This window comes from Chiloscyllium plagiosum, chromosome 19, assembly GCF_004010195.1.
Source record: "Chiloscyllium plagiosum isolate BGI_BamShark_2017 chromosome 19, ASM401019v2, whole genome shotgun sequence".
Classification (NCBI taxonomy): domain Eukaryota; kingdom Metazoa; phylum Chordata; class Chondrichthyes; order Orectolobiformes; family Hemiscylliidae; genus Chiloscyllium; species Chiloscyllium plagiosum.
This window is the reverse complement of record NC_057728.1, coordinates 45172104-45193658: the sequence shown is the minus strand read 5'-3', so window position 1 is coordinate 45193658 and position 21555 is coordinate 45172104. Positions and strand designations below refer to the sequence as shown.

General features: G+C 41.4%; 1 protein-coding gene across 1 annotated transcript in view; it reads left to right on the top strand.

Moving 5' to 3' along the window:
* LOC122559395 (CD82 antigen-like) overlaps positions 1-18645 on the top strand; it is a 36661-nt gene extending 18016 nt beyond the window's left edge. The window contains exons 5-9 of the mRNA XM_043708842.1: positions 6055-6129; positions 7866-7973; positions 11142-11291; positions 14383-14466; positions 18028-18645. Coding sequence (XP_043564777.1) covers positions 6055-6129; positions 7866-7973; positions 11142-11291; positions 14383-14466; positions 18028-18090 — 480 coding nt within the window. The 3' untranslated portion in view covers positions 18091-18645. The remainder of the gene's footprint in view (positions 1-6054; positions 6130-7865; positions 7974-11141; positions 11292-14382; positions 14467-18027) is intronic.
* Positions 18646-21555: the final 2910 nt, after the last annotated feature.

Here is a 21555-nt window from a genome sequence, read left to right as displayed (position 1 = left end):
GCTGAGGCCCATGCGGGTGCCCATGGCTACCCCTTTTGTCTGGAGGAAGTGGGAGGATTGGAAGGAGAAATTGTTAAAGGTGAGGACCAGTTTAGCCAAACAAATAAGAGTGTCAGTGGAAGGGTACTGGTGGGGATATCAGGAGAGGAAGAAACGGAAGGCTTGGAGGCCCTGGTCATGGCAGATGGAGGTGTAGAGGGACTGGTTGTCCATGGTGAAGATGAGGCATTGGGGGCTGGGAAACGGAAGTCTTGGAGGAGGTGGAGGGCGTGGGTGGGAGTTCCTGGACTGGGGGGTTAGGACAGTATCATTGTAGAGGGAGATGAGTTCGGTGGGGCAGGAGCAGGATTAAACAATAGGTCAGTCGGGGGAGTCAGGATTGTGGATCTTGGGAAGGAGATAGAATTGTGCAGTGCAGGGTTCCCAAACAATGAGGTTGCAAGCTGTGGGTGGGAGATCCCCTGAGGTGATGAGGTTGTGCATGGTCTGGGAGGTGATGGTTTGGTGATGGAGGGTGAGATCATGGTCGAGGGGGCAGTAAGAGGAGGTGTCATCAAGTTGGCACCTGGCTTCAGCGGTGTAAAGATTAGTGCACCAAACTACCACTGCACCCCCTTTGTCCGCTGGTTTGATGGTGAGGTTGGGGTTGAAGCGGAGGGAGTGGAGGGCTGTGTGTTGTGAGAGCGAGTGGTTTGAGTAGGGAAGGCGGTTGGACAGGTTGAGGCAGTCGATATCACGGCGGCAGTTTGAAATGAAGAGGTCAAGGGCGGGTAGCAGGCTAGCACGGGGTGTCCAGGTAGATGGGGTGTGTTGGAGACAGGAGAAGGGGTCCTTGGTGGGTGGGCGGTTGTCTTGGTTAAAAAGATAGGCACAGAGGAGGAGGGGACGGAAGATACATTCAAGGTTGCAGCGTGTGTCGAACTCACTAATCTGGGACTGTAGAGGGATAAAAGTGAGGCCTTTGCTGAGGACTAAATGTTTATCTCAATGAGGGGGAGGTCTGGGAGAATGGTGAGGACATGGTAGGGATGGGGGCTAGGACCTGGGGTGGGGCTGAGTTCAAGGTGGTATGGAAGCTAGGACCTGGACTGGGGCTGGAGTTCGAGGTGAGGGCGGAGACCTATCCCACCTGTCAAGCTTCCTTCCCACCTATCTGCTTCACCCTCCTCTCTGACCTATCACCTTTATCCCATCTCCATCCACCTATTGCTCTCTTAGCTACCTTCTCCCCAGTCCCACACCCCTCCCATTTATCTCTCCACCCCTGAGGCTCCCAGTCTCATTCCTGATGAAGGGCTCCGGCCAAAAACGTTGATTCTCCTGCTCCTTGGATGCTGCCTGACCTGCTGTGCTTTTCCAGCAACACACTCTAGTCAGTGATTGCAGAACCAATTTTTAAACAAAATTCGCTCTGGACTCCAACCCTTACATTTGCATAAGACCTCAACTAGACTGAGAACCTAAACTGGGAAACCTTTACAGATTAAGGGTACAACTTCAGTTCTGGTCTCTTATAAGAAACAGCTGGTTCAATTACCGGTGATTGTAGTAAAAAGTTCAGGCCCAAGCCTGATGGGGCAAAATTGGTTGAGAAAGATTCACCTTGATTGGCTCAACATTTTCTAACTAGAAAGTAACTGCCTGGGTGAAGTCCTAATTAAATACTCAGAAGTTTGACAGGAAGGTCTAGGTACTATCGAAGGACTCAAGGTGACCTTGCACATTTACCAGGAAGCAAATCCACGATTCTTCAAGGCCTGCCCAGTGCCATTAGCCTTATGGGCAAAAGTAAACACAGAAATCAGGAGCCTGGAAAGCAAATGAATCAGCAAACCAGTCCAGTTCACACAATGGGCAGCAACTGGTGTACCAATTGTGAAGTCTGACAGGTTGGTTTGCTTATGTGGGGATTTTCAACAAACAGTAAACTGCTTCTCATAGCTGGATAAATAACCAATTCATCGCAGAGAGGAATTAAATGCAAAACTAGCAAGGGCGCTGTCTTCTATGAAACTGGACATGGACCATAGAATACCTGCAATTGCAATTAGATGAGGATTCCCAAAGGTATGCTAGAATTAAAACCCATGAGAGTTTGTCCCAGTATATAAGACTGCTATCTGGGGTATCATCAGCCTACTTGCGGAGCGATTCAGAGAGCACCTCTGGGCCACCCGGACGAACCAACCCAATCACCCTGTAGCACAGCATTTCAACTCCCCCTCCCACTCCACCGAGGATATGCAGGTCATTGGACTCATCCACCGACAAACCACAACAACGCGACGGTCGGAGGAGGAGCGTCTTATCTTCCGACTGGGAACCCTCCAACCACAGGGGATGAACTTGGACTTTACCAGTTTCTTCATCCCCCCTCCCCCCACCTTGTCTCAGCCGAATCCCTCCAGCCCGGCACCGCCTTCCTGACCTGCAGTCTTCTTCTTGACCTCTCCGCCTCCACCCTACTCCGACCTATCACCTTCACCTTGACCTCTTTCCACCTATCACATTTCCAACGCCCCTCCTCCAAGTCCCTCCTCCCTACCTTTTATCTTCTCCTGCTGAACACTCTCTGCTCATTCCTGAAGAAGGGCATGTGCCCGAAACGTCGAATCTTCTGTTCCCTAGATGCTGCCTGACCTGCTGTGCTGTTCCAGCAATAAAGTTTCAACTATCATCAGCCTGTGCCATTTTTCAATGGATAATGGAGAACATTTTACAAGGTCTACCCCAGGTTGCCATTTATCTGGATGACGTGTTAATGGCAGGGAAGACCAATAAAGAACTCTTTGAGAACTTGGACATAGTTTTTAGGCATTTCTCCAAGGTGGGGTACACCTTAGAAAGGATAAATGTGTGTACAAGCCACCCAAGTGACCTACTTGGGGTACAGAGTTGACAAGACTGGGTTTCACCCATTGGAAGATAAAGTGAGGGCGATCAAAAGTGCTCCAGCTCCCACATCGGTATGGGAGATTCGGTCTTTCCTTGGGTTACTGAATTATATCAGAAAGCTCATACATAACCTGGCCTATCTCCTTGCACCCTTATCTCTGCTATCAAAAAAGGATCAACTTTCAAAATGATCACATAGCCATGGTGTAATCTTTAAGGAAATGAAGGAGCAGCTATCATCATCTAAGATGTTGGCACAACATGATCCCAAGTGAGATCTGGTGCTGATATGCGATGCCTTCATTCGCTCACAGATGGTCCAATGGAACTGAACGACCAATGCTATTCAGTCTTTGGCTGACGCAGAGCGCAAATACACTCAGAGAGAGAGAGAAGGAAGATTTGACAGTCATTTTTGGCATGAGAAAGTTCCACCACAACCTTTATAAAAGTAAATTTGTAATAGTAACAGACCACAAACAACTTTTATGGCTACTCAATGATGACAAAGCCATGCCACCCATAGCTCTGGTCGAATTCAGCAGTGGGCTCTCATTCGAAGTGCATACAATTACAAGTTAGACCACCATCCAGGGGGCCGAGTAGCAAATTTGAATGCCTTGAGCCACCTACCACTGGCAGATACACCACCGATGGTGCCACCATTGGAGGAGTCCATTCGGGTTTAAACTTACCAGACAACCTTCTGATCCTCTGACAATGTCAGACTGTGAACGCAGAAAGATACGGGTCGTGGCAAAACTAAGCTGGTGGTGATGGAAGAAACAAAAGGACTAACATAACCAGAATTGAAAGTTCTCTGGAGTCAGCAAGACCAGATTAACATAAAGGATGGCCTTTTATTAAGGGGAGCAAGAGTGATTGTCACTGCCAGATACTGGCTGAACTCCACCAGGTCATCCAGGGTTTCCAGAATGAGCATGTCAGTGAGAGGTTATGCATTCTGGCCAGGTTTGAATGTAGACATGCTTCATTAATGGAGCAGTGCCTGGAGTGCCAACAAGGACAAATGTATTGCCAGTAGCTCCCCCACATTCGTGGGAATGGCCGGGTAAATCGTGGACTCAGTTACTTGAAGACTATACCAGACCCTTTATGGGCTCAATGTATTTAGGCAATGTGGACATCCACCCAAAGTCATTGGACATGCATAGAATTCATTCGTCAAATACAGGGATGAAGATAGAAAAGTTGTGAGCATTTTTGCATTAGATGGACACCTGGAAGTGTTGGTCACAGACAACAGGCCACCATTTAGCAGCAGGGAGTTTGAATATTTCCTAAAGTTGAATGACATTCTGCAGATAAGGACAGCTTATAACCATCATCCAATGGTCTGGCAGAAAGAACAGTCCAAAAGTTGAAGGCCTGCTTAAAGAAACAACCTACAGCTTCACTCAGTACTAACTGTCCCAGTACCTATTTGATTATCAGACGAACCCTCTTGCAACTACAGGGGTAACTCTAGCAGTGTTGCTAATAGAGAGAAGACTCTGCACCAGGTTAAATCTGATCTTCCCAGACCTTGGGGACATGGGGTTGCATGGGATGCGGGAAAGTGGGGGGGCTGCGGCTAATGGTTGAGAAGAATGTGAAACTGCAGCAGGAATGCCAGTGCCAGGCACAAGACCTCTCTAAGCCAGAGAGGCAGTTTTCTTCAGAGGATGAAGTTTGGTGCTAAAACCATGGAAATGGCTCTGCATGGTTAAGAGGCATGGTTGACACAGGGTCAGGTCCCATGACATACAAAGTTCAGGGAGGTGTGGCAATCCTGAACAAGCATGTAGAACACATGAAAGCTGTAAATCACAAATAAGGCAGGAGCAAAACATACCCAGCCCCTGAGAACAGCCAGAAAGTCTGTTGGAACCCGTACATTCTCCCCCTCTGTCTAGTATTGAAGAAACTTTGGAATCTGAGGTGGACACGGTGGATGTCACAGTCTTGATGCCTTTATCACCTGATGAAAAGGATGTTTTTTTCTGAAAGTCTCTGAGTAGATGAAGCCAGGCTAGGATCAATAAAAGTGCAAATAAAAGGCCCAATTAATAGCAGAAACTGCAAACACCTGAAGTCTCATTCTCTTATGTAAATAGCAATTGTGGAATTTATAGAATATTTCAGAGCTGTCAATCATGCAATATTTTGCCTGGGCTCAACTGTTTCAACACTCTAATTGATAGCTGGGCTCTTACCCAAGCTTTCCTATGCATGAGGGTGTATAAGAAAGCTTAGAGATGTGAATGAAGGGCTGGGATTGCATGAATTAGGCATGGGAGTGTGAGGAGTGAGGGCTACAGGTCCTTAGAGTTATCATTACAGGGATAAATTCCCCAGCACTAAAATGGGCCTTTTAAACAGAATACCTCAGCGTCCTGCAGCCATTAGAAATCATTCTGGAGTTGGTGGGTCCAACTGCAGCCCCTTCCTGCCATCACACACTTGACATTGGAAATTGTGCCCCATTGACTTCACAACTGAAGTGTTTGCTTACCTACTTAAGAAGACTGGACAATTCAATTGACTTTGTGGGATGGGAGTCACATAAACTGCAGAGTAGGCAGCATTGGGTAGTTGCCTTTACTGAGGGATATTCGTAATGCTTTCACTCTTTTTTTTTGTTGCTGATGTAAAATTTGCACATTCTAGGGTACTTTAAATCCTCAGATGAAAGCCGGTGAGAGACCCACCCACTGCAGCTGCAACATGAGAACCAGGCCACTTTAACACTTAAGCCTCATTAACAACCAGTAGCTTGGCCAAAATGGAAATTGAGAGCGATTCATTGTATCTGACCTGATTCAGGTCAGGCAGTGTGGACACCATCAGGCCAGAGGTCAGGCTGGTTGTAACCGAGAGTTGATAGGAGGCTTGTGAGAATCTTGAAGGCTGCATGGGACAAGCTATTATAAAACACATAATAGCAAACTAAAGTCTGTTTTACACCTCTCCCAAATTTTATTTACTATCTTATTTACTGCAATTGAATAAAGATTTTAAGACATGTTAAGTTAGCATTTGGTTTTCCATCACCACTTCCACACCATTACACAAATCAAAATTTACAAATCAAAATATTTTAACACATTGAAAATACTGTTGAATCTGTTGAAATGATTTAATTATTTTTATTTTCAGTACTTCTTATTTCTGATCCTTATCTTCATTCTGCAACTTTCTATTGGACTGGCCATACTTTCACAGTATAGTCACGTATGTATGCATTTTATTATTACCATCTAAACACAAATATAACAATTCAGTTATAGCAAGTTTATGAATATATTAAATTAAAATGAGGGTGATTGATCTTGAACTCCAGTTTATTGTTGCAGTAAATGATAATTTGAATCTTTTTGCATAAAATCTATTGAGATAATCATTAATCAGCATTCTGATAAAATTCTGTGCTATCATGATCTTTGCCGGCTCATGTAAACTGACAATATGCCTGTAACAAAATCCTTGAACTTGTCTACCTACTTGTTAAAACTAACACAACAATGTAAATATGGACATTGTGAAATAACTGAAAGCAGAGCATTACATGTGGTGAAAGTGATATACAGTCATTGCTACATATTATGATATCAATTATTTGCACTTAATGTTGATGCTTAAAAATCTATTGCTGGAAAAGCGCAGCAGGTCAGGCAGCATGTCTGAGGGTTGGAACTGAGAAAAGGTGGGGGGAGGTGAAATGAGAAAGCTGGAGAAATCTGTAATAAGAAAATGTGTTTGATCTATGAATATCTGATATATAGTGTATATTATTGCCCATTCCAATCCTCTGTTTTGTCAAATTACTTTCATAAATATTCTGAATTGCCAAATTCCAGACACACAGCAATGACAAAGATTGTTTAGCAAAGTCGTAGGTGACAGATTAAGGTCTGAATGACAACCAGGAGCTTTTACAGTGGAAAGCAGAAATAAGAACAATGTCAGCCAACTAAAATAACATAAAGTGGCTGAAGTGTCTCAGAACCACTGTGAACATTTTTTTTAGATTAGATTCCCTACAGTGTGGAAACAGGCCCTTTAGCCCAACAAGTCCACACCGACCCTCCAAAGAGTAAGCCACCCAGACCAATTCCATTACATTTACCCCTGACTAATGTACCTAACACAATGGGCAATTTAGCTTGGCCAATTGACCTGACCTGTACATTTTTGGATTGTGGGAGGAAACAAGAGCCAATCCACACAAACATGGGGAGAATGTGCAAGCTCCACACAGACAGACAATTGCCCAAGGTGGGAATTGAACCCAAGTCCCAGGTGCTATGAGGTAGTAGTGCTAACCACTGAGCCACCATGCCACTGTAAACTTGGAAAACAAGATAAACCTTACCCTGTTTGTAAAGTAATCAGTTGGTGCAGTTGAATAGTACTTTCTCACTCAATGTTTCCATATTTAATTGTATAGTTATACTGCCTCTTAATATGTATGTGCCACATCAGACATGTTCATGAGTCACTGAGGCACTAAGTGCTCTTCCGTGTGGGTGTAGTGTTTTTCTGCCCATGTGGGAAAAGCTCTCAATGGTATTACAGGAGACTATTATATTAACTTCAGTGAATTAATCCTCAAGAGTTTAATTGGAGTTAAAAGATTAGTTTCCTTTATGTTTCTGTGTCATTATATCATACACGTAGGAAATTAATTGCCAGTTTCTAATGTCTTTTGAAAATCTGCTTGAGTCAGTGTTTTGTATCAGAAAGTAACTAATGTTCAGCAAATTAATATAGTTTGAACATGCAGAATCATGACACCAGTAGCTGACTGTTTCATTTTATCAATTTTACGTTATTGATTTGACTTTTAATCATGAAGCTTTTCAGTTTCTGAGTCTTTTTGCATGTATTTACAAAAGGATTATTTTGTAGCTCTATTGTCTGCTGGCTTTTAAATGAACATTCAATCCAATTATATTTAATTTTAACAGATTGTAACTGTACTGGATAAGCAAACCATTGAGGTTATTAAACATTATGGCAATGACAGCTTTTCCAAAGAATTAAAATGGAATTTTATGGATGTCATTCAGAAAGAGGTAAGTTCACAAAAAGAAACAGATAAACAACAATAACTTAACATGTTATAGTTGGCAGGATCACTTCTTTTGTCATGGCTATCATCATTCTTGATTGCTTTGAAGAATCATGTATGTTAATGTTATAAAACAAAGTAATCAAGACCTTTGTGATGCTGTGGTCATATCCCTAGCTTTGGGTCACAAGATCCCACCTACCATGGAGGTTTGTCATAACAAGTTTATTTTTTTAAAAAAAGCAGTCTGACAAAAGTCTGGACCACAATAGCTGTACATTTATGTAGCAACTCATTCTCATAGAATATTACAATGCAAAGTACATCCATAGCATTTTGTACATCTAACAATGTGATTAACTCTGTATCTTATTTCTATGCCACCATTTCAATCTGCAGGTTTCAAGCACAGAAGAAAATGCTGTTTCAATTCTCATGTAGTATTCAGTTTTACTTACCAGTCCTAGGCCTCTGTCTAATCACCTCCAAATCATTTTTTGTTTCAAAAATATACTTTATTCATAAAAAGATTCTTTGTATGTATACATTGACACAAAAGCAGTTCAGTTCTGCACAAATGCATATCAAGCAAGCAATAAATGTTGAACTTTGACTCTATCCCAAAGAAACCAAAGACCTCTCTTACACAATACCAATATTTACCCATATCTGAGGCACAAGGAAGGTCTGATTACCAAACAGACACCCCCCCCCATTTACCTTCAACTGAAACACCTTTCCCCAACTGCATCTAAGTGGCAGCTACCCCAACCTTTGGTGTATCCCTCAGCACATAGAATGTGCCAGGAGAAAGTGTGCAGATGCTGGAGTCAGAAAGTGTGGCACTGGAAAAGCACAGCAGGTCAGGCAGCATCAAAGGAGCAGGAGAGTTGATGTTTCGTGTATAAGTCCTTCATCAGGAATGTGGGGTATAGAGGGGGATGTTGGGGTGGGGGATTGATAATGCAAGGGCTCTGAGATAAATGAGAACGGGGTGGGGCTGAGGGGAAGGCAGCTTGGAAGGCGATAGGTAGATGAAGGTGGGGGTTGATGGTAATAGGTCGGAGAGGAGTCTGGAGCGGATTGGTGGGAAGAAAGATGGACAGGTAGGTCAATTCAAGAGGGTGGTGCTGAGTTGGAGGGTTGAATCTGGGATAAGGTGAGGGGAGGGGAGATGCAGAGTCCACCAAGGGCATGCAAGTCCTGGACCTCTTTCACCACCAAATCCTAGCCACCTGATGCCTGCAGTAAGAACATCACACCTTCCGCATTAGGATCCTCCAAGCACATGGCATCAACGTCAATTTCACCAGTTTCCTCATCTCCCCTCCCCTCCGCTCACATGATCTCAGATCCAACCCTCCAACTGCCCTCTTGAACTGTCTTACCTGTCCTTCTTCCTTCCCACCTATTCACTCCATCCTCCACTCCGACCTATCACTATCACCCCCTACCTTCACCTACCTATCGCCTTCCAAGCTACCTTCCTCCCAGCCCCAATCCTCTTCTATTTATCTCCCAGCCCTCTTGGGCCCCCCACCTCCACATTCCTGATGCAGGACCTATGCCCAAAATGTCGACTCTCCTGCTCCTCAGATACTGCCTGACCGGCTGTGCTTTTCCAGCGGCACACTTTATGACATAAAATGTGCCAGTCTGCAACACTCGGTCAGGGTTAACTTCTTGTTCTAGAAGACCAACAAGGCTCTGGCATACCAAAGAGTGCCTTTCACTGAATTGATGGTCCTCCAGGTGCAGTTGATGTTTGTCATGGTGTGCATCCTGCAGAACAGACCATAAAGCACAGACTCCAGTATCATGGAGCTGCTCATGAAGAACCTCAACAAAAACAACTGCATCTTCTTCCAGTTCCCTTTGCGAAGGTACATTTTGGACAGAGATGTGTGACAGTCTCAACCCCCCCCACACCCCCCCCCCCAACCCCCAAACCTGCAGCTGTTCTGAGGGCAGCATGTAGTGACACAGGCTGACTGGGCATATATGAAAGATCTCCCAAGTAGTGCCCTTCTCACCACCAACCAAGCGATGCCTTGGTGCTTATTGGAAAGTTCTGATAATGAGGCATTCTGCCAAATGACTTTGACTGTCTGCTCTGGGAACACGCAACAGGCTCTATCCTCTCCTTTTCCCGCAGAGTCTCGACGCTATATGCTGATCACTTCCTGATAAACTTGTGTTAAAGGTGTGTTTTTTTGCAAAGTATTCTGGTGGTTCCTAATCTCAATTGCTATGTCTTCACTAGGGGATAAACTTTTTTAATCCAACCATCTTTGGATCCTAATTTGTATATTTAAGCACTATTGCAGGTGAGCAGGATCTTTGCCCATTTAAAGGCTCAGTTGGGAGGTCATGTTGCAGCTGTACAAGACATTGGTTCTGCCACTTTTGGAATATTGCAGGCAATTCTGGTTTCCTTTCTATTGGAAGGGTGTTGTGAAACTTGAAAGGGTTCAGAAAAGATTTACAAGGATGTTGCCAGGGTTGGAGGACTTGAGCTATAGGGTGAGGCTGAGTAAGCTGGGGCTGTTTTCCTTGGAGCATTAGAGGTTGAGGGGTGACCTTGTAGAGGTTTAGAAAATCATGAGGGGCATGGATAGGATAAATAGACAAAGTATTTTCCCTGGGGTCGGGGAGTCCAGAACTAGAGGGCATAGGTTTAGGGCCAGAGATGAAAGATATAAAAGAGACCTGAGGGACAACCTTTTGAGGTGTTATGTGTATGGAATGAGCTGCCAGAGGAAGTGGTGGAGGCTGGTGCAATTGCAACATTTAAAAGGCATATGGATGGGTATATGAATAGGAAGTGTTTGGAGGGATATGGGCTGGCTGCTGGCAGGTAGGACTATATTAGGTTGGGATATCTGGTTGGCATGGACAGGTTGGACCGAAAGGGTCTGTTTCTGTGCTGTACTTTTCTATGACTCTATGACCTGAAAATTAGTAAGTCAGAGGTGTGATGATTTCAAGGGGACAGCAACAATTTTGGATTTCTTTGTGTCCGAAAGATTTAGACTCGATTTACCTGTTATGCCTCATGTGGTCATACTCTGGAAATCAATTCCTGCTATTCCTGGAATCATCACAACATATCTCTCTGCTCTTCAAAGCTCTAACCCCCACTTTTCAAATGTTATTTGTTTTTGTATCCTAGTTTCAATGTTGTGGATATTACAATTCGACAGATTGGGAACAGGATGATCTGATTTTATCGACGTCTCTACCTTGCTCATGTAGCAATTTTACTGTAGATGATTCTACTTTTTTTTGTACAATTAATGAGAGTAGCTACATATACCCACAGGTAAGGTATTAACATAATTTCCATTTCTCCATAAATATAAATCGAAAATTGAAAAGAAGTGCTTACATATCTTCAGCATTAATTTCAGCTTATAATATCTTATATATTGACAATAATAATAGGTCTTCACTCCACGCTTTCTTCTTTCCCCTTTAAGAAAATCCTTTATCACATTTTGTCGAATGGACTGCTATTACTTCATTCTTGATATAAGCATCAGAGAATCACTACAGTGTGGAAATAGGCCATTAGGCCTAACAAGTACACACCAAACCTCTGGAAAGTATCCACCCAGATCCATTCCCTATTACTTTACATTACCCCTGACTAACACACCTAACCTACACATCCCTGAACACTATGGGGAACTTAGCATGGCCAATTCACTTAACCTGCACATCTTTGGACTGTGGGAGGAAACCAGAACACCCAGAAAAAACACATGCAGAGATGGGGAGAATGCGCAAATTCCACACAGACGGTTGCCCGAATCTGGAATCAAACCTGGGTCCCTGGTGTTGTGAGGTAACAGTACTAACCACTGACCCACCGTGTCACCCTCACTGCCTCTTCTCTTCTCAGTGCTTTCTTGAAGAATTCTGCTGGGATCTTACCCTACAAACATAAATAAGCTCCCAGCCCAGGAGAAAGGGATCAGATTCATGGTGTGAACAAAGTGGTGGACTTGCAGCTTGCTCTAATCCTTTTTTGCTGGGAAAAGTTAAACACTGCCCTGCTTGTTGTCCTCTAAAGCTCAATGAATGCATCCACAAAGACAATAAGTATTGCATACAGCCAGTTCCGATATAAGGTGATACAAACTCACATTTTAAGAAAATCGTACAATAGCTGCACCATTTAAGCTAATGGGGCCAGAGTTGCATAATAGCCAATACAGGTAAGGAAAGTTCGCATTCTGCAAATAACGGTCTAAATTCTTCAATCGCGTTAAGGCCAATTTATTTTGAAGAAACACACATTATAGCAGAACCAACTGTTTCTGATTTACCACACAGGCAAATAAATATGTTTTTTAACAAGTGTAAAGGGTCCTCCAGCAGCAGCTGGTGACAGTGGTAGGGGTCACTGAGCAGAGAGCTGGGCAGCTCTCCAGGATGTTCACCAGCAGGTGGCAATAGTGAGGCTTATTAGCCATCAACAGATTGGAAACCAGCCTTCAGAGATAAAAATACCCATTCCAGAGAGCTACCAGACAATTAAAAGCCTCCTAGCATTGGCAGCACTCATAGAGACCGTCGCCACTGCTCATAATGCATTTAGGGCGAGAGGAGATAAGCCGCATTGATTGGGAATGATACATGAGTCTGGGATCCCCCAGGTAGCAAGCTGATAGGCCCTAGTAAGGGTTGTGGAGGGAAATGGGTGAAGGGCTATCCGATGGGCTCACGCGGTTTGGTAAAATAGGATCACCCAGATGAAACCAAACTGCATAGGAAGATCTGTTGGGCTCCATCCTTTCTTGCTGAGGCCACTCCTGCCATTGGTTAAATTCTGGCAAGATGAAGTCCTTAAGTGTGAGCAGACCTCCAAGCCTATGTTTGAAGAATACAACAAGACCCAAATGCTTTGGTGGAGTCTGCTTGTTGCTTTCCATAGAACTTACATCTCCACTCTAAATGATTTCCCAGTGCTGGACTGGCTATTCTTTATGTACACATTTAAGTATACTTTTTAGTAAACTAGATTTGACCAAAACACATCAGGTTAAAAGAAGACAGTTCTTTCGGGATAATGTGTTATATATGAAAAGAACACAGGTCTTAGTAGTCTTTTTATGAAGCCAAATTTGTTTAGTTACAAAAAAGATTGAAATATTTTATAAAAATAAATTTTATTTTTAAACAAGTCTAATTAACTAATCAATATCCAAAACCTTTTTAATACATAACCTTCAACTATTCAGTATTTAGCATCCATGAATAGGACTATTAGCTGGTAGCATTTGAAGTAATGCTACTTGCATCATGTGATGGGGGCAGGAGGAGCACCAGGGGCAGGAGCAGATAGGTAGGCAACTGGCAAACATCCCATTGGATCTTCCTGTTAAGCCCACTGGCAGAAAAATGGAAAATCCAATTCTTAATTTTTAAAAGAAAATCTGTATCTCAAGGACTAGAACTAGCAAAAAATAACCTCCTCTTAAAAACACTGCTGTTGGAAATTAAGTTACTATTAAATTATCTTGAGAATGTTACACCATGGCAATGCTCTGTATAATGCAGCTCATACAGTTTTGATGTTGCTTTTGCATTAATATTTCATTTTTCATTCAAGCTATTTGAAGATTAATTCTTCATTCAGATTTAATTTATGATGTGATGTCATCCTTCCTTTATCACTCGATGTGAACATGACAAGAGGTGCAGAGGGGATGTTCCAAATTATGACAAAATTTGAAATGTAAATAAAGCTTTGGCAACAAAGCTTCCTCTTGGATCCATTGTTATTTAGCTCAGATCTTCTGAATTCTCATGTCAGCACTACCATTTTTTGTAACAACTAGAAGTCAAATTTCAGATGTTGAGTTGGCTTAAAATTAAATCAAAATTAACTGGCCAACAGGTGGAGTCAGGCCAGCCTTGTTTAAGAAATATTTTCTTGGGTTTTAGTTTAGAGGAGGAAATGGATGGAGGCTAAGCAGGGGCATAAAATTTCTGATGTTCCTTATTATAGGGAGATTCTTAACCCATGTTTGTTCCCAAATCTTGGGAGCCAACATGTGAAACTTGAAGAAAGTCAATCAAAAAATGACAAATATGTAACATTTTGGTTCGTGTATATTAGATGATGATTGTATTTTCCTAATTGCTGTTTTATAGTTATTTGAAGTTATAAATGTATATACAGGACAACCTTGATTATCCGAACAATGATTATGCATATTTCGGATTATCCAAACAAGATCTCAATGTCCTGATGCTTGGGTAAATTGTGTTATCCAAACATTTGATTATCCAGCCATTCGATTATCTGAACAAAATATTCCCCACCTATGTCGTTCAGATAATTGAGGTTGCCTGTAAAATCCTTTCAGTATATAGCATGACCGTTTACACAACTTGCCTTATAGGGCTGCAGAACACAAATAAAACAATGGCTCAATAGCAACATCTCAACAGTTCTTGTAGCTGCTGCTGTTCTCCTCCTAATACAGGTAAATTAAATAAGTTTGCATCCAAACATTTGGACCTGTAGATAAGTTAATACTAGTAAAACTTAAAAATGATCATATTGGTCAGTGAACGGATTACTCATGACATGGGCTAAAAAGACCAAATCTTCTTTTGGCCATACAATTCCCAATTGCCCTTATTTTTGGTAATAGTTTAAATGTTAAATAACTAAACACTCACTTCAAGTCAATAACTCAAAATAATTGTGAATAACCTTTTTTGGGTCTGCTCTGACAATCTCAGTACAAGTATTGAAGGAGTGTCTGTGCTTGTGTGCAGCAATAGACATTTTAATCTCGCTTTGAAGTGGAATATTTTAAGATCAAAACTATCACTGCATTACAAGGCGATAAATTGGATCAGAGCCATATTAACATGTTCTTAGAAACTAATATTGCCTCACATTTCGATGGCATGTCTATGCCTAGTTAGATAAGGTTGTAATAGAGACTTCAATTCACTGTAACATTATGAGGCTAGGGAAGGGAATAATTAGATATAGTTCCTATTCCTGATTGCCATTGGCAGCCATACTCAGCAGACACATGTCCAGATGTGGCATGAAACCAGTCTCAGCTGTGATTGGTCCTATTGTTTGCTGAGGTTTTGATGTTACAATAGTACAGTGTGGAGGAAGATGCAATGAAGAAGTGAATGTGCATTGGACAATTAATTAAATGTTATGGAGCATTATGCTCTCTTTGATTTGATTCTAGTGGATTCTTAGTTGAAGAGAAAAAGGTCTGTTCACTCAGTAGCACCAGGGACCAGGGTTTGATTCCAGCCTTAGACAACTGTCTGTATGGAGTTTGTATATTTCCCTGTGTCTGCATGGGTTTCCTCTTGGGTTTTCCTTCGACAGTCCAAAGATGTGTAGATTGGGTAGATTGGCCATGAGAAATTTAATGTCACAGGGATAGGTTAGGGGATGGGATGCTCCACAGAGGGCTAGTGTGGACTAGATGAGCTGAATGGCCTATAACTCATTGTTTGCTGATCCCAAAAAATAATGAAGTACATGGGTATATCGACTCACCTTCCCACAAAGTTTTATCAGTGTTATTTTTTGTTTTAAAAATTGGCAGTCATGAACAGAGTGCTAAGTTCTTCATATAGCTTTAATAGCATATATTTGCTGTGGGCTGGATTTAATGAAGTGCTGGGCTCCCCAAACTCTTTCTAAAATGTTGAGGGAGAGTTCACTCATTCTGCAAGCATTTATCATTTGGAGGGGTGCTAACTGATTTAAGATAGAACTTCCATTTCCATCCAGGTCCTCAGTCGAGTATCTCTCAGATCCTCGCAATGCAGTCAGAAGCTATAGTCACTGTTGTTGCCAAATTCTGTCCCAAAAACCAAGGATGCCAAGGCAGAATGAAAGGTAATTGGGGTGTAGGGTGTGGCCAAATTGAAGATTCTTGTGAGGGAGGCAAGGAGATTGGCGCCAATGTTAGGTTAGACTGGCAGGGTGGCAATCTAATGGGGAGAGCTCAATGGGGCAAGGCATTTCTGCTGTATCTGACCAGCCTATGATGTGATATCTGCCACGTTGGTTGCTTGGTGTAAGCCTCCCTATTGTTGTTTATATCTCAGTGGCAGTGGGAGGTGGCCACATGTAGACCTCAATTAGCCCACAGTCAACCAAACTGCCCAATGCTTCCATAACCGATGGTAGAACAAAAGGAGGACAGGCGAGTAAGCAGCAAGCATGACATTCATGTTGTTTTACTGGCCCACTGCACACCAACCTGCTCCCAGGGCCTATAAAAATCCACACCCATGTTTCTATAGCTACTGTAATAATTAACTGTAGCCATTGAAAGGAACAATTTACCTTGAAATTCCAACTCCAGAAAATCTTTCAATGCCATTAGGTCACCCAGTATACAATGACCACAACCATTCTGTTCTACATAATTGATGAACAAAAATATAATTTTATCTTGGAAAATTATGTTAAGTGAGAATTGATCTCATTTAATTTGAGTTAAAACGGGCTAGAATGTACAATAGAAACAAAAATCTATGATCCATCTGTGTTTGATTACTTGTTAAAATACTTTAAATGCTTTATGAAAGATTCTCAGGTCAAGTTACATTAAAGCATAAGCATGCACATTATAAATATATATTCTGGGACTGCACTTGTTTTATCTAATGTGTTCCTCTCTCAGCCTCTAATGCCTATGGAGAGATAAATTAGCTGGCGTGTGACTGTGCTGGGGTAATTTCTGATAGCCAGTGCTTTCCTCCCATGACTTTCCCTCCACTAGTGCTTTTCATAGGAATTGCTGAAAATAAAATTTCCAGCCCAACAATAAAGAAGGAGATCACCATCCATCCCAATGGAATGTTGTCATGTTTCAGGCAGTCCTTGCAACTAAGGATGATTTTCTTTCATCCTGGTGCTAAGAGCCCTGAGGTGACAAAATATTCAAATGCAGGATCCGCATAATCTGCTACAGGTAGGGCAAGTGATATTTGTTGAAGTGAGCGGTTGGGATTCTCAACTTTTCACACACTCTTTCTGCTGTTTGCACTTGACTTCCATCAGGACCTGTCAAACACACCCAAGATGGTTGGCACCTTTATGGATGCTTCTTTTCCAATTTGGGCTTCCATGAGTCAATAGAGATATTACATCTTTTGAAGGAGGATATCCTTGAAATGTTTTCTCTGTCCTTCAGATAACCACTTACAAAGTCATAATACAGAGCTAGTTCTGGAATTGTGTCAGGCACATGGACAATGGCTAACACAGGGATGAAAACAAAAAGTGCTGGAAATCACAGTTGGTCAGGCAGCATCCATCGAGGAAAAGTAAGCTAACATTTCGAGTCTAGATGACTCTTTACAGAGGTATCATTAATGATAATTCTCAAAGAATCTGAGATCTCTGCTATATGTTGTCCATGTTTATGATACATTCAAGAAGACAGGTAACACAGGTAGACCATGAACTTGGTGTCAGGTTTGAAGTCTTTGTATTAAACATTCTTCTTAGCAGATAGCCAAAGATTGTACTGACACACTGGCAACATTGTTGAGTGTCATTGTCAATATCTGCCCTTGCTAAGAGAAGGATCTCATGGTATGGGAGTTGATTTAAATTGTCCAATGGCTCTCTGGGGATCTTGGTAGTTTCGGGGTGGAGAGGACAGTGTTGTGCTGTGAGAGCAAGATGTTAGAGGACCCTGTTGTGCCATCTGTTTAACCTAAAGGCCAGTCTCTCATATGTTTCAGTTCCTATTTAACATAGAGGACTTAAGGCAAGTACTAATCCAGTCAGTGCACAAATTAGCATATAACAAGGGGAACTTCAAACTGGCTGGAGCCAAGAACTGACTGTTACTGATAATAGCTGATAAAACTGATGCATTTGAATGTTTTCACCTTTTAGCTACTTTAACTCGTGTTGTCTTTATTTCAAACGGATGAACACTTCTGTTAAACCGGTTGACATCTCTGGTAATCATTTGCCATTTCAATGAGTTAAACCTAGTATATGATTCACAATTGTTTAACTGTTTCTCTCCTCCTAGGTATTGCAGTTCATCATGGCTGTGTATCTGTTCAAATCGATAAAGAAAAAAGAGAATTATTGAAAAGAGAACTATCTGAAAAATATCATTTGTTTCATCTGTTAACATGAAACAAATGCATCTTCCAATCAGAAATCAATTCTAATGTCTTGTTTAGCTTGAAGAATTATGAATGCAACAATTTGTTTTAGAAATAAAGCATTGTTTTATTGGATGCTTTGGATTTAATGCACCTCTTCTAAGGATATTGACCCCTAATTAATCCTATGATATAATTGAATAGAAGGTTAAATAGTTAACAACAATGGCAACAATTTTCAGAATTCTTCCAAATTCTATTGTAGAACCTAATGAAATGATGTACATGAAGCTTGCAGAAGTATTTTGTCAAATCATCTTTTAAATTTTAAGATATTTTGCACAGTTCCATATGAATTAATTTTCCACATTGAAGTTCTCTGAACAATTTGCACTCTGAAAAGATAAAGGTGTTAGGTGACCTTGTACATTAACAGTCTGGACAAAGGAATTCAGGGCATTGTAGCTAAGTTTGCAGATGACACAGAGATAGATGGAGGGACAGATGGTGGTGAAAAAGTGAGGAGGCTGCAAAAGGACTTGGACAAGCTGGGAGAGTGGACAAAGAAGTGACAGTTGGAATACAATGTGGGAAAGTGTGAAGTTATACCCTTTGGTAGGAAGAATGGGTGTGTAGACTATTTTGTAAATGGGAGAAGGGATTCAGAAATCTGTATCACAAAGGGACTGAGGAGTCCTAGTTCAGGATTTACTTAAGGTTAACATTCAGGTTAATTTGGCAGTTAGGATTTATTTTGAGAGACCTAGAATACAAGAGCAATGATGTCCTGTTGAGGCTATAATAGGCTCTGGTCAGACCACATTTCAATTTTGGCTCTATACCTGTGACGATACTATGGTTTCACGTGGTGTATTTTGTACTGTTTGTTTTTTAAGAAGAAAGATTGAGACCGTGGTGCCGGGCAGTCTGCTCCAAAGCCAATAAATGAAACAGCTTGTGAGGCCTTTTTTAAAGTTAGAACAATAGAAGCAGCCTGAATGGGTGGGGTCATGCTCCCACAGGACCAGAATTTTTTGTTTTAGATTTATGCAATTTCTGGGAATTTGAAGCTGGATGTAGAAATTCTTATTACTCTCTCTGTTACAGCTAAAAGCTGGGGTTCTCTTTTTGATGCTAGAATTCCATGTGAGGAGAAAGTGAGGTCTGCAGATGCTGGAGATCAAAGTTGAAACTTTATTGCTGGAACAGCACAGCAGGTCAGGCAGCATCCAGGGAACAGGAGATTCGACGTTTCGGGCACAGGCCCTTCCTGAAGAAGGGCCTGTGCCCAAAACGTCGAATCTCCTGTTCCCTGGATGCTGCCTGACCTGCTGTGCTGTTCCAGCAATAAAGTTTCAACAGAATTCCATGTGAGACAATCTACTTTACTGAGTTTGTCTTTGCCAATTGTGTTTATGCGATCGTACTTTATTGGAACAGTAAATTAGTAATAGTTAATATATCTATTATTTTATTAAGCATTTTGTTAGAGTTACAGTTAAGTTAATTTCTTTCTTTTATTTTTATTTTATCGGTGTTTTAACTACAGTTTAAAATAAAGTGTGTTTTGCTTCATCGATAGTTTGACAAATCGAATTGCATCTGGAAAGCAATGCCTTACACTTACCTTTACAATAAGAAAAAGTTAAGGTCTCGACTATCATCTTAACATAATTTTAAGGGGATTTATTCTGGTCTATAACAAACTGGGGGCTCTTGTCGAGATCAATACAGAATTGCAATGTTAGGTGTCAGTGAGCTCCACGATGCAGTGTTGCATTGCTGAACTGTATTAAATGCCAGTCCAAAATGTGACCTAATGATGTGATAATGTTGCTCCTTTGCTGATGCCAATCTCCATGGATAAAGGGTAAATGCAGTCACTGCCCAAAGAGTGTGCTCTGAGATGGTGTGGAACGCTGGCCAAGGTTGATGTCTGACAATTTGCAGCCACTGGTTGCCTGCTCAGACTTCCGTGTCAGGAATTATCGTCGTCTCGTTTCTCTTGAATGCAATGGGAAAATAACAGCATGAATACAAATGAGTTGAGACTAGGTAATAATGAGATATTAATGCATGCAAATGGGTCTCTCATTGCTCACTGGCTAGACTCTTGTCTTGTTTTTAAACCTTGGCTGAAAAATCAGACTTTGTGTTCTCAACGTCAGGAACTTCATTTCTCTTATCTTGTAATATCCTACTAACTGACTCGCCACTGTTTCCTTCAAGGGCTGGGCGGATTCCACCCTCAGTTTCTGAAATTCTTGTTGCGAAAAGTAAAATTATTTGCTTATTCTTTTCAAAAGGATTAAGCTGTGATAGCATTAATATACATTTAGAAGAATTTACATTCAATAGACAAGTACTTCTAATCTTTTAGAACAGCCACAACGTTTCAACATCTGAATATTGAAAAATTGCGCAGTTATGACAGTTTTATATGGAAATGTCTCTGTTGGCTGATGATATATAATATGTAAAGTGATCTCTAAACTTCTGAAAAATTTTATAAACTGTAATATTGAAATTGTGCAGGTTAATTTGCAATTCAACAATCAAAACCAACAATGTATAGCACACGCCATCTTTGAATATCTCGATTCATTAGCTGATGTACTTTGTCGTGCAATGTTGGTAATATTTTGTGATGAAACGTGTACAGGCCAATTTATCATTAATCAACAATACGTGCCTTCCATTTTTTGAAATGTCAAATTACTTTTAATTTCCTGGAAAAGTTTCCTCTTGCTATGCAACATAATATATTAGTGTCTTGTAAATATTAAAATGAAAATGGCATTCATTTATAAATAAGATCACACTAATTTTATAGCTTGCATGCTAATACACCAGTTCCTGTGAAGCATTTCAGATGCTCTGATATAAAAGAAATGAAATAGGTTGATTTTAGGAAGTTCTATGAGCAATAAACATTTTTCTGTACTTTTCATCCTTAACTTCTCTTCATTCAAAAGATAAAGACAGCATGCCACAACTGCTGTTTGTTTTTAGTAAGTATTCTCAACAGAAGACAACAGAGAACTGAGCTAATTTAAAATCAGAATTTTAATGTTTCTTGTAGTCACAAGAAATCTTGACATTCAATGGTGTTACCATCACTGAATCCCCCAACTATCAACATATTGGGACTGAATCCCCCAACTATCAACATATTGGGACTTATCATTAATATCCATAAGACCACAAGACATAGGAGTGGAAGTAAGGCCATTCGGCCCATTGAGTCCACTCCACCATTTAATTATGGCTGATGGGCATATCAATTCCACATACCTGCACTCTGCCCGTAGCCCTTAATTCCTTGCGAGATCAAGACTTTACCAATCTCTGCCTTGAAGACATTTAATGACCGAGCCTCCACTGCGCTCCATAGCAATGAATTCCATAGGCCCACCACTCTCTGGCTGAAGAAATGTCTCCTCATTTCC